Consider the following 18,197-nt stretch of genomic DNA (forward strand, 5'->3'; position numbering starts at 1 on the left):
TTTTTATACTTAAAACGGTTATTAAGGCAGAGAACTGGTTGTTAAATAATTTGAATCCCATCACTGAATTTTTTTCAATGCACTTCTTCCATGCATAACAGGATATAAATCTCTTGTCAGGCTAGGTTAAGAATCTCTGCAAATTGTTTTCATTGTACCTTGTCCTCGCTTTAACATGACCAGCACACTATACTGAAATGCTCTCCTTGGGTTCCCACCTCTCACTCCTGTTGGTATCCTGTCTCAGTGCCAGGCATACATTAGATGCTTGAACTGAACTGACCATTGGAAAAGTGCCACTTATGTTCTTATGTGTACTTCATTCTCAGTACATTCCCGTAAACTTGGCCTTTCTTATCCTCATTTGCTGTGGGTCAGAAGACTGCTTGTCTGATATTTCCTCAACAACGCTTCACTCAGAAGAATGAGCATCCTGAATCCTTTGCCCAGCTAAACCTTCCAGGTATTATTCTTACCTGCCTTCCAATTCCAACACACTATGCAATTTAGGAGGCCCTTGGATATTCCTGCAGACCTGCCCTTCAGCAGATCTTCCTTTTAATTTATGAGATCAGTTTTCAAGCAGCATCAAGTGTTTCCAGTTGCAGCAGTCTGGGTCTCTGGGCCTATTTTCTCCGGAGGATGGGGGCTGTTGGCAATCACTGAATTTCCAGAGCTGTTGTTATGTAGGGTAACAGGGCAGTGTATATGTGTACATGCGTGCATGCCTGCCTGTTTTTAGGCTCCTCTAATTGCTCTATCATGATAATCCCTTTAGTAAAGAGACTGAGGCTGCCCATGTTGGTTTGCTCTCATCTTATACAGGCACCAGGGACCTTCAAGTGAAAGGAGTCGGACATCCAAAACATGAGAGACACTCTGAATGTTTGTTTCTGCCTTTTTGTGGTGCCTCCTCTCTCACTTTATGGGAATGATACTTATAAATCATTGGTCCTGACACTAACTCTGGTGGTTGTGATCAATCTGCTCTGAAACGTAAGGAAGAGCTGTCAGAAAGGAGAGCCTCAGACTTGTACTGAGGTGCAGTCTAGGATTTACCAGAGGATGTCACTGTAGGCTTAAATCAGTAAAACATACTAGGGAAGGAGGACTTTCAGCTAAGCATGAAGGTGACTCCACTATGGTGACTTAAAACACCCAGCAGCCTCCATTATAATGCATGCCTGGATAAACTGGTTGAAAGATTAATCCAAATGTGTCACTGAACTTCATAAATTTCTTTTTTTCCCAAGTAATCAGACTAATTGCCACTAATCTATTACTTGAGGCCTAGAATAAAGGCTTGATAAATATGGAATGAATGAATGCACACCAAAACTTGGAGTAGAAGGAGGAAGCCCATGAGAATAATAATCACTTTTGTTGGTACTGGCTGCTGAGAAACAAAAGCTGCTACTCTTTATCAGTGCATCTTTACTGAGATGAATTTTAGTAGCACCAGCTAAGTCAGGTCTTAGGATAAACAATGAGATAGGTGAAGATGGTCTTGGCCCCTACTCTATCCTCACCTCCAGATGTTTCTGTGTTCATGATTGTTTATTCCAGAAAATATTTATGGTTATTTAAATTTTTTTCTGTGACTTTGCAAGGACTTAGAATATTATCTAGAGTTTTTTATAATATCAGGCGTATCTTTCTTAGTTTCTAATTTCTCTGGAATAGATAGTTAAATAAGCAATTAAAGGGATTACTGAGATTCTACTTTGTGCCAGGTATAAAGGCCAAGGAACAAAGCTGAAATAGATAGGATGAGAGTTACAGAACAGCACAGGGGCCAAGTCTTGAAAAACATAGTTTCATCAGAAGTACAAACAAGTAATTACAATTAAGTATCAAAAGTGTGCTTTGTGATACAGGGAAGAGGAAATGGCTGGCAGCAAAGGTTAGGGTAAGTTTTCTGAAAAGAGAGATAGTACTTGGGTTAGAACTTGAAGAACGATGAGTAGAATTTTCCAGTCAAAGAAGGGAGATCACAGCAGGTAGAGGAAACACCATGCACAGAATAGAGGCCTACAGGTGAGTTTCTAGGGTGCCTGAGTTGCTCAAAGCCCAAGACTTGGGAGAAACATTTCCTCAGAGGACATCAGCCAACAGACTCAATCAGTTGGTTGAGGTTTTTTGGTTTTGTATTTCCCTCTGTCTCCTTGTGTATGTGTATGGAGCCACCACTCCTTCAGATGGGGATAAATAAACTTCAGAAAAGCTGCAAGCCACTCCCTAACCTTTCTGTAAGAAACTTAAGGCTAATATTCAGTGTTTATTGTTGTTTTCCTTCCAAAATATACGTTTCCATAACCTCATGTTTCATCCTATGAACCTGAGTAGAATCTCATTTCTTATTAAAAGCCCACTGCAAGGTGTTTCTCCCCTTTAAAATACCCGATCACATGATAGGCCTTTACGTTTCTGAGGTGTGCATGTGTGTGCACCTGCTGTGTATGGGTGGGTGTGGGTGTGTGGTTTAAATGTTTGCTAGTTTGGTATATGAACAAATAATTTTATCAGTTTGCAGCTTTAAAGTGCAGATAGCCAAACAGCTAAGCCTTCATTCTTGGTGACATGCAAGTGTCCTTTCAGAGGGAAAAGAAAGAAAAGGAACATTTTAATATTGATAGAGTCAATTTTCCTGTCCTGGGAAAATTATCACATGAGTGAAGTCTGAAACCAAAGTAGTAGCGTGCAAATATGCCACTGGCAGATACTATGTCTATTTCAATCAGTGATTAACCAGTGTTTATTTCTGGAGGCCCTGAGTTGCTCTGTCTCTATTTTACACTTTCATAATATATGAGCCATGAAGTTAGGACAACAGCCAATATCAAAGTTATCGCATCAGACACTCATTCATTGAGGTTTTGTTTTTTAATAAGATATCCTGATTAGACAGGATATTGGGGAAAAAAGCTTTTTTATATTTAATATGAAAGATTAGAATTTGTGTTCACATATCAACCCCATATCACTTCAGTAAAATCAGTTATTCTGAATCCCCATTTCATCAGTTAATGGGGGTTTGATGGAGCACCTACCTAGCAAATAGGTTTATTGAAAGGATTTTGTCATTGATTAGATAGAGAGAAACAGAGGGCAAGGGGGAAGGGGGAGTAAAGAATGACAAGGCTGATGTCTTAGGCGTAAACTTTTCATACCAGCAAGTTAGGTGAAAGAATTAACTATCTGGACAGGCTAGTGAAACTCAAACTACAGTACAGTTCACAAGACAAATGTCACTAGATCTTCATCATTCTTTTTCTTTCTTACTAGCCAGTGAACATCACATATACCACACACCTCCTGATGCCACTTATGTCACCCACATCACTGACTGTTGCTTTTTGTGCTTTCTCCATAGAAACTTCCACTATATCACCATCCTCCGAGACCCAGTGTCCCGGTACTTAAGTGAGTGGAGGCATGTCCAGAGGGGAGCAACATGGAAAGCATCACTGCATGTCTGTGATGGAAGGCCCCCAACCTCTGAAGAGCTGCCCAGCTGCTATACTGGTGATGACTGGTCTGGCTGCCCATTGAAAGAGTTCATGGACTGCCCCTATAATCTAGCCAACAACCGCCAGGTGCGCATGCTTTCTGATCTGACCCTAGTAGGCTGCTACAACCTCTCTGTCATGCCTGAAGAACAAAGAAACAAGGTCCTCCTCGAAAGTGCTAAATCAAATCTGAAGGACATGGCATTCTTTGGCCTAACTGAGTTTCAGCGGAAGACACAGTATCTGTTTGAGAAAACTTTCAACATGAACTTTATTTCACCATTTATCCAATATAATACCACTAGGGCCTCTAGTGTAGAGATCAATGAGGAAATCCAAAAGCGTATTGAGACACTAAATTTTCTGGATATGGAATTGTACAGCTTTGCAAAAGACCTCTTTCTGCAAAGGTATCAGTTTATGAGGCAGAAGGACCATCAGGAAGCTAGGCAGAAACGTCAGGAACAACGCAAATTTCTGAAGGGAAGGTTCCTTCAGGCCCGTTTCCAGAGCCAGAGTCAGGTCCAGATTCAGAATCTGAGTCAGAATCCAAATATGAATGCAAATCAGAACGTGACTCAGAATCTGCTTCAGAATCAGACTCAGAGTTTAAGACAGAATTCAGTCCAGAAAAAGAACCGGGAAAGCCAGGAGCGGAAACGCGGCCAAGAGCAGAACGATAGCAGCACCAGCAATGGCACCAATGACTACACAGGCAGTGTAGAGAAATGGCGTTAAATGGCTCCTAAAGGCTTTTGCATACTCCAAAAGCGCCAGTAAAAATATGACAAGTCTGAAAATATGAGTGTTCAAACACAACTTATTCCTTAAGTTTGGAAGCTAAAAAAAGTTAAGATGTTGCCTTTACAGTTGCCTTTCAATTAAATATTATACTGTGTGGGGTAAAACAAATTTCAATACATAATTAAATCGTCTTTTTTTGTTTGTTTGTTTGAGTATATTTAAAATCCAAGAGCCAAACCAGACTTACCAGAAATTGCTCTTTATATATCTTAAGAAGTTTTTCAGTTAGTTATAAAGACAAAATAAAAACAAAATGGGGGCATTTAACTTATCGCTAAAAAATGAACCTTAAATTATTTATGATACACTGTAAAAACTCAATGCTAGAAGAATTTTTTTAGGAGTAAGCATGGATATAAACATAAAAAAAAACTAATGTAAAACATACAACCTTTCATTTTCTTTTGATTTTTAACAAGGAAGCTATCTAAATAGAATAAGAAGTAATGGTAAATTTTACCAAAGTGTAGAAAATTAAATTTTTCTCTTCCAAATATGGGTAGTTTTATGTATAAATATTGGTTTTTCAAATAGAACAGCGGTTATATCTTGTTATTTAAGAAATGTTTAAAATTTTAAACTTTTTCTCCCTTCTACTCTTTTAAGGTTTTAAACACGGTGTATCATATATTAACAAAACACTTTTTTTTAATTTTCAAATGGAATACCAATGTAAAGATCTAATTTCCAGACATTTTCTGGGCACTGTAATTTCAACAACTCTGGAATATTTTTGGCGCTGCTTCTCATTCATTTTAAGCCTTCTCAGTTGTGCTCATTCCAAATTAACCCATTTATAGACTCTTTTTTCTTCATCTAAATGGCGTGTCGCTGGATTTATTGTGGTATATAATCCTGGATAAAAGTCAGGATTTTCTATAAAATTGTCTTATCAATATTTGTGTAGTGAGGTCTTTATGAAGAAACTCTTGAACAGGATAATATGTATAAATATATTGTTGAATTTATTCTTGATCAAATAGAATTGAACCTGAATATGAATAAATTGTTATTTACTTCTTATACATTTTTATTGTAATGTTGCCATTTGGGCTGGCTATTTCTAGTCCATTATATCTTATCTGTGTTGACAGATTGTGGACAATTACATGAGAAAACCAATGGTAGAATAAGCATTAGGAAGATAGCCAGAGTTATTCAGTTACACCAAAAGTTGTACCTTAATTCTTTGGGTTAACCGTCTACCAGGTTTTGTTTTAAGAAAGAATCAAAGGAAACAGTATTTTGTAGTAAGGTTAAGTATCAGCATATGAGTTGAGGAAAGTGATTGAGTATTGTAAGTCTTTACATAAATACTTTTAGGGCATTGATTATGAATTGAGCAGAGCAAAAATATAGTATGTAAATCATTGTGCTATGAAGCATTGTGATTCTAGGAACTTTCCATTTTACAGATTTTGTAGTACTTTGTAAGGACTTACCCTAACCCTCTGGCTGTCTGGCAAACAGAGCAATTGGAAGTGGCATTTGTTCTCAGGAATACCATGCTTAGAAGTGTGACCATGAGTCATATCTTGTTCAATCTGCTCATTTGAATGATCTAGTTTCATCTAAAATAATGTAGCCAGAAGTGGGCAAGACCTGAATATTTTAGTTTAAAAATAAATTTTCTTGACGCTAAGCTTGTATCAAAATATCTAAATTTTACTTTTTCTGACAGTATTGCAGACCTAAGAATTCTGAGAACTGAAAACTGAGAGGAGTCAAAAAAAAAATTAAACACACCTTGAAGTCAAAGTGTTTTAGAGTGAAACTATTTTGTGTACATTGTGTTTTTAAAATAAATATTCTGTAGATCGCTGTGGTGTTTCAATTTTGTTTAGTTTTAATTGATAATGTTTACTCTTAAAACTGATAGTTGTTGTAAGAAATCAGGATGAAGTCTGAGCCAGTGGAAAAGCTTGATACAGAAAATCATTTTGTGTTGTTGCTGTGGTGTGCATGATTTGTTGAGATTAAGTGCATTTTTTCTGTCTATACTGATCACTGTATATAGAGGATGTTATAAATATACTTTTTTGTCAGCAACATGTAAATCCTATGATTTCAACTGAAACATCTGTCTGATGGTGTAACTTTACAAATCATTCACTGATTTTGTGTGATTTAATAATAGATATGAAATAAAGTGTAAACTGCAGGCTCTGAGTAATTTCATTATTTCTGTTGAAGTTTGAAGCCTCTAGACATTATTACTTTACAGACAGAATTCTCTTTTCTGAAGAAGTCTCTTTTTTCTCTCTCTTGGTGACCAGATATGGAAATGAGATGACCCATTGAAATATGTCAAACTAAAATGGCCTTAGCTTTGGGTGCTTCGCTCTGAGAATCCACACTGTTTCCTCTTTAGTCTAAAACAAAGTTGTCAATGAAAAATAAGATTTGCTATGTATTTTAGTCAGCTCGGACTGCTATAACAAAATAGCATAAACTGTTTGGCTAATCAACAGAAACATATTTCCTACAATTCTGGAGGCTGAAAGTCTGAGATCAAAGTGCCAGCATGGCCAAGGTCTAATAAGAACCTTTCTCTCTGGTGCAGAATGCCATCTTTTTGCTGTGTCCTCACATTGCAGAAAGTAGCTAGCTAGATCCCATTTATGAGGGCTAAACACTAATACCGTATTTGCCTCACAAAGGTCCTACATCCAGATACCATCACATTGGGATTAGGATTTCAACAGATGAAATTTGAGGGGACACAATCATTTAACCCATTATACTATACAAATGAATGGTGTGTGTGTGTGTGTCTGTATGTGTGTGTATGTGTGTGTGTTTTATTTTATGACAGAGACAGAGAGAGGTACAGATAGGGACAGACAGGAAGGGAGAGAGATGAGAAAAATCAATTCTCTGTTGCAGCTCCTTAGTTTCCTTAGTTGTTCACTGATTGCTTTCTCATATGTGCCTTGACTGGTGGGGGTTGGGGGGTGGCTACAGCAGAGTGAGTGATCTTTTGCTCAAGCAAGTGACCTTGGGTTTTAAACTGGTGAGCTGTGCTCAAACTAAATGAGCCCACACTCAAGCTGGCAACCTCGGGGATTCAAACCTGGGTCCTCTGCGTCCCAGTCTGATGCTCTATTCACTGCACCACCACCTGGCCAGGCAATGAATGTGTGTTTTAATTTAAACTTTATTAGAGTAGATACTTGCATTTCTGAGAACACCCAGGAAGGTAAAATAACACTCATTTCTTCTATCCCCTCTGCCTACAAAAGAGAAGTTAAAAGTAAGCAATAAATTACTGGTTTTTAAAGTTATGGAACACAATTTTCTCTAATTATATTAAATGTGTTTATTTTTCCAAAATTTTGATTAAGACTCTCGATGGGGATGATTAGTCCTTGTCCTTTTCCATGGGATTAGAGGGAAGAAAGCTGGAAATTTGGGGGGGTTTAACTACACTCAGCTTGTAGACTACTTATACTAAAAAGTTTTGTCCATCAATTGTTAATTAAGTAATAATTGGGTGGCCAAAGGCCCTGATTATATAAGGGTCCCATGACCCCTTGAAAGGAATGGTGAACAGGAACATGAAGGCCAAGAACTTAAATATTTAGAAAATAAAGATTTCCCTTTTCCTTTGTGGGGATAATCTGGGAGATTTGGGCTCTCTTACTGAAGCAAGGAACAAGTAGAAGACCTACAGTATGCTTCAGGTGAGAAGTTTAGGGTCAGCTACTAAGGAAATTAGCTGTTGAGGTAGCCCAGAGAAGTACTACAGTGAAGAAATAACTCATTGGCGCAGTTCCTAAGAATTTAAGATTTTCAGTAGGAGTCATAAGAGCAGGTCTCTCTTTGCTGTGTTGGAGGTCTATAAGATATGTCACACTTAGAAAGATGATTTCTTTTCATGCGGAGGAGGGGAGAAGCATAAAATTATCATATAATAGGCTTGCAACAACTACAATTTCCTCATTCCTGAGACACAAAACAGAGCAATAGAGTAATCCAGGGTGGTGATGTACAGACCATAGTTTTCTTGTCCTGTCTTAAGCAAGATTTCTTTCTATCTCAGTTTTACTAAAGATTAAACTATGCTAGCAAACAAAAACCAGGTATTTGTAAGAAGTCTAACAACACATAGTGCATTCTGAGTCCAAATGCAATACCATGGGATTGTGGGATAAGATCAATACCTTAAAAAATTCTAACGTAAGTTAGTAACACATCAACCAGACCCTCACAAATGTTCAAAACTCTCAGAACTGCCAGAAAATAGTATCTTGAAAAAAAAAAGCAAATCAGTTGTTTCTCAGTATAAGAGACAAAGTTCTGAGTAGCTAGAGCAGGAGTCCAAAAACTGTGGACCTGCGCCAAATGCAGCCCTAGCCTGCTTTTGTAAATAATTTTTTTTGAAATTCAGTCATGCACATTCTTTATATATTTCCTCTGGCTGTTCAACACTACAGAGACAGAAGTAATTGCAACAAAGATTTTATGACTTGAAAAGACTAAAATATTTACTTTCTTACCCTTGGGAGAGAAAAAAAAAAGGTCAACCCTTGAATTAGAGAGCCAATCAAGACTTCCTAAACAGTAAAATCTTGGCAGAGTTTATCATGATCCCAGAGTCTGAAATAATACAGAGGTGTGATTCAAACATACTTCCCAATAGTACCACACAAACATTTTATCTGAATATCTGTTACATGGAAGTCATTGCATTAGGCTTGAGAACAGAAAAGAATTTGATCTTTTCTCTAAGGATTATGGAAATCTAAACCAAATGTTGTCTCAGAATGTAGTTAAAAGCTTAATTAGTTTTCCAGTGTGTGTGTTTAATCACATAATTTTTAAAAATTAAAACAACATAAACACGTAAAGTAAAAAGTGAAATTACCTACACAACTCTCATTCTCCCAAAATAACTAGTGTAATTATATGATTTCTTCCAGACTTCCTTGTCTTATTCACATTTAAATCTACCTCTTCTTTTCTCCAATCCTCTTCATGTCTCCCCTTCTCTCATACACACACATGTAACAGTGATAGCAAAATGAAACCATGTTGTTGTCACTGTTACTCATTTTTCAGAAAGATCAAAAGTATATCATGGTTTTCTTTCTAAAACTAGAATACAATGGATGGTTTGTTCTAAGCTGCAAACTGAGTACTGCTGATATTAAGGGTTGAGAGTGTAGGCTCTGGATCCATACAGCCTGGGTTTGAATCCTAGACCCACAATTTACCAGCTTTGTGACCTTAGTGAAATCAATAGTCTCTCCAAGCTTCAGTTTTGTCACCTGTAAATGGAGAAAATAATAGTTCCAACTTCAGAGGGTTGTTGTAAGAATTAAATGAGTTCATATTTGTAAAGAACTTAGAACAGTGCCTGACACAGAATAAGCCTTATATGTGTTTGATAGCATTATCAATATTATGATTATTGTCATTAAAATGAAGGCTAGATGTTTAATGAATGCCCATGTCTTTATTTTTTTTTATTGATTGATTTTAGAGAGACCGAGATAGGAAGGGAGAAAGAGAGAGAGCAAGAGACAGAGAGAGAGCATTCATTTGTTCTTCCCCTTTGTTGTGCATTCACTGGTTGCTTCTCTTATATTCTGTGACTGGGAATAAAACCAGTAACCTTGGTGTTTTGGGACAATACTTGAACCAACTGAGTCAACTGGCTAGGGCTAAAGCCCATATCTTTATTTTATTTGTTTTATTATTATTATTATTATTATTATTATTATTATTATTATTTAATGAGAGGATTGGAGGCAGAGACAGTCTCCTGCATGTGCCCCAACCAGGATCCACCCAGCAAGCCCACTAGGGGTTCATGCTTTGCCCATTTGGGGCATTGCTTCACTGCACTAGAGCCATTTTTTAGCACCTGAGGCAGAGGCCATGGTGCCATCCTCAGTGTCCGAGGCCTTCTTGCCGCAATCAAACTATGGCTGCAAGAGGGGAGGGGAGGAGAAGAGAAAGAGAGAGAAGTGAGATGGGGTGGAGAAGCAGATGTGCACTTCTCCTGTGTGCCTTGGCCAGGAATCAAACCCTGAAACCCATATTTTTAAAGACTGACTCTGAGATCAAGAGTTGGAAATACTGTATTAAAAAGAAAATAAGCAAAAAAAGTAGTATATGTCCTATTGTAACTAATTTAAAAACTTTTCTAAAACTTTAACATATATATATATGACAAATATTACAAAATTAAATGTACAAAGACCCATCTGAAAGTAGCTAGTGACAGAAGTATTCTAAAAGATCTAATCTACTAAATGCCAAGTGAGTTGCCAATATCTTTCCAGCAGTAAAAAATGCATTATCTGACATGTCTGGCTGATTTGGGATCTACTTTTATTGCATATAGCCAAGGATGACTCACCACTATCTCTCTTCTTTTCCAACCCACTCTCTACCCAGCATTGCCAGAGAATGGGCTTGTTTGTACAATGAGATCTGAGAGGGGCCCAAAGGTCTAACTGCCTATCTCACATGTCTAAGTTGGTGCCTGGAATTCCCACACTCCAAGTTTGTACTCTGTGTGAAAGCAGCTTGTTCAGAAGACCTTATTAAAATGCATCTATGCCACCTAGGAGGAAGAAGGCGAGTAATCCATTAAAAGTTAGCACATAATAATTTATAAGATTAGCAGTCACAAAGAACCCTCAGGGAAAGGGACACACAAGGCTTGTAAATTCAGATAGCTCACTTCAGTTTATAAAAAGAAAAGGAAAAAGGAATATTTTTCTTCTATTCCATTTGAATTTTAAAATTTTGATGTTGTTGCCTTAAGGGCAGGATATGGCTCAATAATCCTCATCAAGTCTCATTAAGTTGTATAAAGCCTTGCTCATTATGCTTGGTTAAATCTTGTGACCATACTAAACTTGGTAAGATTTAATGGTGCCTAACTGGGCTTAAGAAAAGTTTAACAATTTTTGTGACTTAAAAATGCTTCAATGGATTTCATGTGACTTAAGAGAACCTGAGATGATGTGTCAGGTCTAAAAAGAAAGTGCTATACCATAGCTTGGTAGAACTGAACCAGCCAGCTGGAGTCAATCCTAACCAGCCCTTTCATACATTAATTAAAACACAAGAATGTTTTTCCTCCCTCAGGTCTAAAAGAGGTCTTCTGTCCTTGAATCTAGCTAGAGCAGGTTCCTGTGCCCATCAAGGTCCTCAGGATTACATGGCAACAATTCTGTGAGTTTGGTCAAATAGGAAAACTTAGATTTTACAAAACTACATAATAGGAAGGAATGTTAAGTAAGGAGCCTGAATAGGATTTATCAAGGATGAGCTTTACATAAGAGGCATCAGTAGTTTCCTAAGCCTACTGTGCTTTGCAGTTGAAATCATGCTTTCCCCAAACTCTAGGAAACTTGGCAAGGTGGATACTGTTTTGATTTTACACTACTCCCATTCTAAGTCAGGTTTCTCTGTTGCCCACCTGTATGTTCATAATACCTTCTTAATTATTCTCCAGTCCTCAGCTTCTTTTTTAACCACCACACTCATCTTCCTAAAACTGCATCTCAAGACTTAATTTATGGACTTGAATCCTCAGAATCTCCCTGATGTATTTGTTTAAAGATGCAAATTGCATGGGCCTCACTACAGAAAGTCTGAATCAGAATCTCAGGTGAAAAATGTGAGAGTCTGCCTTTTTTTGTGAGATTCTAAGATGCGTTAGTAAATTTGAGAGCTATTTACTTAAATCATAGGTCTGATCACCTCACTCTCCTCAGAAAGCATGGGGGGGCTCTTTTCTGTCTGCAAATGAAATTCCACACTCAGCTAAATGCAGAAAACTCTTTACAATATGAACCCAACACTTCCCAGCTTTGTTGTTTAATGCCACCCTACCTGAATCTTTGTTTCAGGCTCAAGTTTTTACTCTCTATCCCAAGCATGTGCCTTCCAAAATAAATTTGAATGAGAGTTTTTGAGGTATTATTGATTCTGACAGGTTATATGTAAAATTTTACATAGGCTAATTGCCATCTTAATAGAGTTTTAATGAACTCTAATAAGCCTTGGGTCAAAAGAAAGTAGCAACCAATTAGAGCAACCAAGTAGAGCAGGAGAAAGTTTCCACCCTGAATGTGTCTGTACAGATCATAGGAAGCCAAACCCAGATGGACACAGTTTAAGCTGATGGAACTTCCATGAGGCCTGAAACAAATGGGTCATTCAGGTCGTACTGGAATCTCTACTCTCATTTCCTGCTTAAATCTCATAGCTTTAGCCAGCATGCCCCATGTCATGTCTAGGCCAGATACAGACTCTGGAACCACACTCATCCTGAGTCTGGAAGCATTTATTTAACCAGCTTTGACTTATGAACTCAATGTCCAGCTTCTGGTACTTGGATTCTTGATTTCTGTTCTATAGTCTATTTATCTGACAATCCTGCATTGAGTACTTTACTGTGAATTAGGACCAATGAAGCAGGAAGCCAGGAGGGGAGGTCAGAGACGTCTTTATCAAGAAAGCAGCTCCCAGCTGTGTCCCTTTTTCAGGGCCAAGAACCCTGCTCCAAACCTCCTGAATAAAATGCCCTGGTAAAGTTGTGTGTTTCCAACTGTCATTGATCTGCAATTGTCTAGTGTTCACAAAAGCTCTGTAGAAGAGGCTTTGACAGTTCAACTTCAAGTGCTTCGTCCTGCTGTTGCGTAAACATTTCTGATCTTTAGCTGTTAGAGATAGTTATAAAGCCCCACTCCACTAAGGAAAAAACATTTCTTATTCACCCAGGAGACTTTAATACCCATATCTGCCAACTTTCTGGTAAGATTGGGAGCTCGGCTGACAGTGCATTTTAAACAGTTGGCGGTGTAGTGGATAGAGCATAGACCTGGGATGCTGAGGACCCATGTTCAAAATCCCAACATTGCCTGCTTGAGCGTGGGTTTACCAGAAGAGCTTAATTAACTTGCCCAATAATTCAATCAGAGGAAGAAGTCCATATCAAATCTAGTTAGAACATCAGAGCTCAATCTCTTCACTTTATGCATTATTTAAAACTTTTATTATGTAATGATTCAAACTGCTACAAAAGTACAGAGAAGAGGAAAATGGACCTCCTTTCCCTATCACTCAGCTTCAGCAATTATCAACTCTTGGCTAATCTTTTAAACTCTATGTCCTCATTTATTCCCCTACAATCTGTAATATTATAAAGTAATTCTCAGACATCATCTATAAATGTTTCATTACATATGTATCTTTAAAAGAAGCTTTATCTCATTTTTCTAAAGTGCTAATGCGTAATTTTATTAACTCTCATTATAGAAAGAAACAAATGGAGGCTCAGATAGGTGCATCCCAGGCCACATAACCAGTAAATGAAGAGTCGGAGTTTCCCATTCAGATCTGTCTGATTCCAAAACCTTTGCCCTATGCCAAATGGAGTTATCTTCTATAGTAGAAGCTTCCTCCAGAACAACATACAGTCATAGAAAGCCTTGAGCTCCTGATACAGAAAAGCTAGGAAACCATTTCTGGCTTCTCTGAAACTTAATTAACAATGGTTTCTATTCCAATTAGGAATATTCATAAAGCAACTGGTTTCCTTCAAGTTCTTTAGATTTCACCTTGCTCAACACTTGTTACCAATGCACAAATACCCAAGCCACATTATTGGAAAGGAATTACCTAACACCTTTGCCGTTGGAGAGGCAGCCTGAGATCTCTTGACCTTTGAGCTCAGTATTATTAGCCACATAACTATTCTTCTAGGTCTCATAAATGAAAGTCCTTGATGTCAAGACTTTTGATCAATAGTTCTGTGCTTTGCTTTCCACAGGAATTATGCCTGATTCAACTCTGGTACATTAGAGAATATTTTCAATATTCAAAAAAATGGTTTTGGTTTTCAGTCTGAGTTGGCTCCTTGGTACTTTATATATTGCATTTTTTCTTAAAGACCAATACAATATATATATATGCTATACTTATAAATCAAGGAGGATATGGTCTCCATTCTTGGTGTGTAAAACATATCTGGAGCAACAAAAGTTCTTTTAAAGTCACCTGAAAGCATTTTTTACAACTTTTTCAGCTCTAACACCTTTAAGCAAACCCAGATCACATTTCTACCTTACTTTCCCCACTTTACAGGTTTAAGTTGAGGCCCAAAAAGGCAAGGTTATGTGGCCTTGCTATCAAGGAATGACCAGAGCTGAGATTCCATTTCAGGTCTCCCTGGGTCAGGTGTGCACAGCACTACCCTAATGTTTTAATAAAAGGTTTTCAGCAATTCTCTTTTATTTTTTTATTATTATTATTATTTTTAATCACACTCTCTCCATTTCATTGACCGTTGGCCTTCAACCTAAGGCAGAACTTTTCCTAGGATTCTTACTATAGTCATCAAACTCCCTGCATTCATAATAGTGGCTGAACCCCTTATTAGCTGTGTGACCTAAGGCAAATAACTTCCTTTTTCTGAGCTTAACTTTGCTTTTTTCTCTTTTTTTTTTGGTATTTTTATGAAATGAGAAGCGGGGAGACAGAAAGACAGACTCCCACATACACTCGACCAGGATCTACCACCTGGGAAGCCCACCAGGGGGCAATGCTCTGCCCATCTGGGCCATTGCTCCAGTTGCAACAGGAGCCATTCTAGCGCCTGAGGCAGAGGCCATGGAGCCATCTTCAGTGCCTCGGCCAACTTTTGCTTCAATGAAGCCTTGGCTGTGAGAGGGGAAGAGAGAGAGAGAGAGAGAGAGAGAGAGAGAGTAAAAGGAGGTGGGGGAAAGAGTGGAGAAGCAGATGAATGCTTCTCCTGTGTGCCCTGGCTGGGAATCGAACCCGGGACTTCCACATGCCAGGTTGACGCTCTACCACTAAGCCAACCAGCCAGGGCTTTACTCGTTTCTTAAATTTAAATTATAATAGTACTTACCCCATAGATTTGTATTAATGATTAAATGAGTTAATGCATACAAAGCAATTTAGAATAGAGTTCTGGTGTTTTGCGATTTGATTGGATAAATACAGGTAAATATTTCCAGCCCAGAAGAAATTGATGATTTTTTATTAATATGTTTTATTTGTTCAGTAAATTTTAAGAAACATTTACACTGTTTTTCTTGGTCATGTTTTAAATGCTTCAGTACTCTATGCATTGTAGTTTAATAAGTTACTGAGTAATTGGATTCACTGTCATTAAAAGGAAATATTTTTACCTAAAATACCTGCAGCAACTACATATTTTAATTTTCTTCTTCTCCTACTCCTCTTTCTCTTCTTCTTTCTCTTCCTCTTCTTCTTTGCTTTGTATTTTTCTCCCACTCTCTCCTCATGTGGTCTAGTGCTGTATTTTACAAATAATGTGCACTATGTTGGACATACTGACATCTGTATAAAGTTGATAGATATTTTTATTTTAATAGATGAAAATAATGTCTATTTACCCTCAAAAATACTAGAAATTTCTATTTAATGGATGCACAAGGTGTACTGAGCTCTGTATTCATGATTTCTATTACTCTGACTGAACTACTGTCAGTTCATATGTTCCATTTTTTGTTCTGAAAACTTTAGTTAGCTTTAGTATTAGTACTAAATTTTAGCATTACTTTATGATTTAATTCTAATCCCTGGTGGTATTTAAGTAACAAAATGAAATATTTGTAAATAAAATACTCAGTGAATATCTTTGAGTACCATTTCAATGCCTTTCATGTTCTCATCCCCGCTGACTTGTCTGTGTCATCTCTCAACACTTTCCCCTCATACTCCATTCTCCAACCAAGCAGAGCTATTTGAGTTTCCCCATCACCTCTCATTTCACCTCTAGGCATTCTGCACCTGCTCTTTGCTTTGGTTTCAATGTTATTTGTGTGTGTGTGTGTGTGACAGAGACAGAGACACAGAGAGATATGAGAAGCATCAATTCTTCATTGTGGCACCTTAATTGTTCATTGATTGCTTTCTCATATGTGCCTTGACCGGGGGGCTACAGCAGAGTGAGTGACCCCTTGCTGAAGCCAGAGACCTTGGGCTCAAGCCAGTGACCTTGAGCTTCAAGCCAGAGACTTTTGAGCTCAAGCCAGTGACCATGGGGTCATGTCTATGATCTCACACTAAAGCTAGCAACCTTGTGCTCAAGCTGGTGAGCCCATGCTCAAGCAGAATAAACCTGTGCTCAAGCTGATGACCTTGGGGTTTCAAACCTGTGTCCTCTACATTCCAGTCCAATGTTGTATCCACTGTGCCACCACCTGGTCAGGCTCAATGTTATTATTTATCACCTTCATTCTTGCTTTCTTTATTATCATTGCATGCTCTCACACCCAGTAACACACAAACACACACACACACACACACACACACACACACACACACTTAGTATGGTCAATCCATGCTTGTTTATTAGAGTTTGCTTTGATGTCATCACTTCTGGCAACTTTTTTCTGACCTCCAAATCAGATTTCGATATCTCTCCTCTGTGCTCCCCTCAGATGCTGTGTTATGCCCATCCCAGAACTCATCCCAGTACAGTAAATATAGTCCTTTGTGTGAATGCTTAAGTTCTTATTTTCTTTGATTTATATATATTTTGGGAAACCTGATAAGAGTAGCCATATTTTTGGAAGATAATGAGGAAGGCTATCTGAGGTCATTTCTATCATTAATTCTTATGGTTGCCTCTTTCCCTGTCCCAGTATACTGTGAGCTCTAGGAAAGCAGGGATGTGACCTGTCCTGGTCATCTTCATAATTCCTGTGCCTTGGTAATCTTTTGCTCATTTATTTATTCATCAACAAATATTTACCAAGTACCTAACATACTACATGTGAGGGTATATTTTCATACTGGTTATTTCGATATGAATAAAAAAGATATGACAACTGCTCTGATGGAGCTTACTGTTTAGCATTGGAGACTGACATTAATCAAACTATTTTAAAAGTCACTTATAACACCACACAATGCTAAGTGCCATGAGAGAAATATATAGAAGAAAGTGATAAAGGGTAACAGAGAAGAAATATTTAAGGTGAAGAAGAAAGGCTACATTGGGAGATGAAATTCAAATTGCAATGTGAAAGATGAGAAGGAGCAGATCATGCAAAGAGGCAAAGTGTGAGGAGAGAGAAGAAGCACATTTTAGTTACTCAGCACATGCTTGTTGACTCAATAAATGAAAGGTGGGTGAATATTTAAATAAATTCTGCTGTAAAGGCTTTTGTTTTGAAGGGTTACTTGTAATAGAAAGAACCACCTCTGATTTTCCTCTACAGGCTGACCTGGACTATCAGTGTTTTAACATCAGTCATTCACCTGGTAGTCCTTGAGATTATGGCAGATATTGACAGCAGGGAGTGCTTTGACTCGACCATTGACTAAAGGCACTACTGACTAGGCCTCAATGTACACGACAACAGCATCATGCCCCCTAGTCTTGGCAACCTCTCAATCTGGCAACACTTCTCTAGAAGCTCTCTTTCAGCAATAAATAGCTTTTCTGTGAGTAGTTAGGATATTGTTCTATCTGATTTATGTACTTTGGAAAACTTGAGGCAGTAGGCATATCCTTACAGATTATAAAGTAGGAAGTTTGTGGTCATTTCTATACATGGTTAGATATTGGATCCATGGTCAGGAAGATAACCTGACAACACTATAAATCTCTGTTACAAAGTTTATCACAGATTGCTTTGAGTTTTATTTTTTTTGTGTGTGTCTGCTTTATCTCCCTTCTGAACTATAAATATATTCTTTAGGGTCTAAGTGTGCTATTTAGACATTCTCTGTCTCCCCTTATTGACTTAGTTATAGTAGACACTCAAGACCTGTGTATTTGGATTAAAATTTTCTTTTGAAAAAATGTGTTAAAACTTTTTTAATTAAATTATATTTTTGGAAAATCTGTACTAACTTTCA

General features: G+C 37.7%; 1 protein-coding gene across 3 annotated transcripts in view; it reads left to right on the forward strand.

Annotated features, from left to right (window-relative positions):
* Positions 1-5,651, forward strand: part of HS6ST2 (heparan sulfate 6-O-sulfotransferase 2) — a 421,534-nt gene extending 415,883 nt beyond the window's left edge. For all 3 annotated transcript variants that reach the window (XM_066249551.1, XM_066249552.1, XM_066249553.1), the window contains one exon: positions 3,374-5,651. In XM_066249551.1, the coding sequence (XP_066105648.1) occupies positions 3,374-4,247 (874 nt within the window). In that variant the 3' untranslated portion in view covers positions 4,248-5,651. The remainder of the gene's footprint in view (positions 1-3,373) is intronic.
* Positions 5,652-18,197: the final 12,546 nt, after the last annotated feature.

The sequence above is a fragment of the Saccopteryx bilineata genome, chromosome X (assembly GCF_036850765.1).
Source record: "Saccopteryx bilineata isolate mSacBil1 chromosome X, mSacBil1_pri_phased_curated, whole genome shotgun sequence".
In the NCBI taxonomy this organism is placed as follows: Eukaryota; Metazoa; Chordata; class Mammalia; order Chiroptera; family Emballonuridae; genus Saccopteryx; species Saccopteryx bilineata.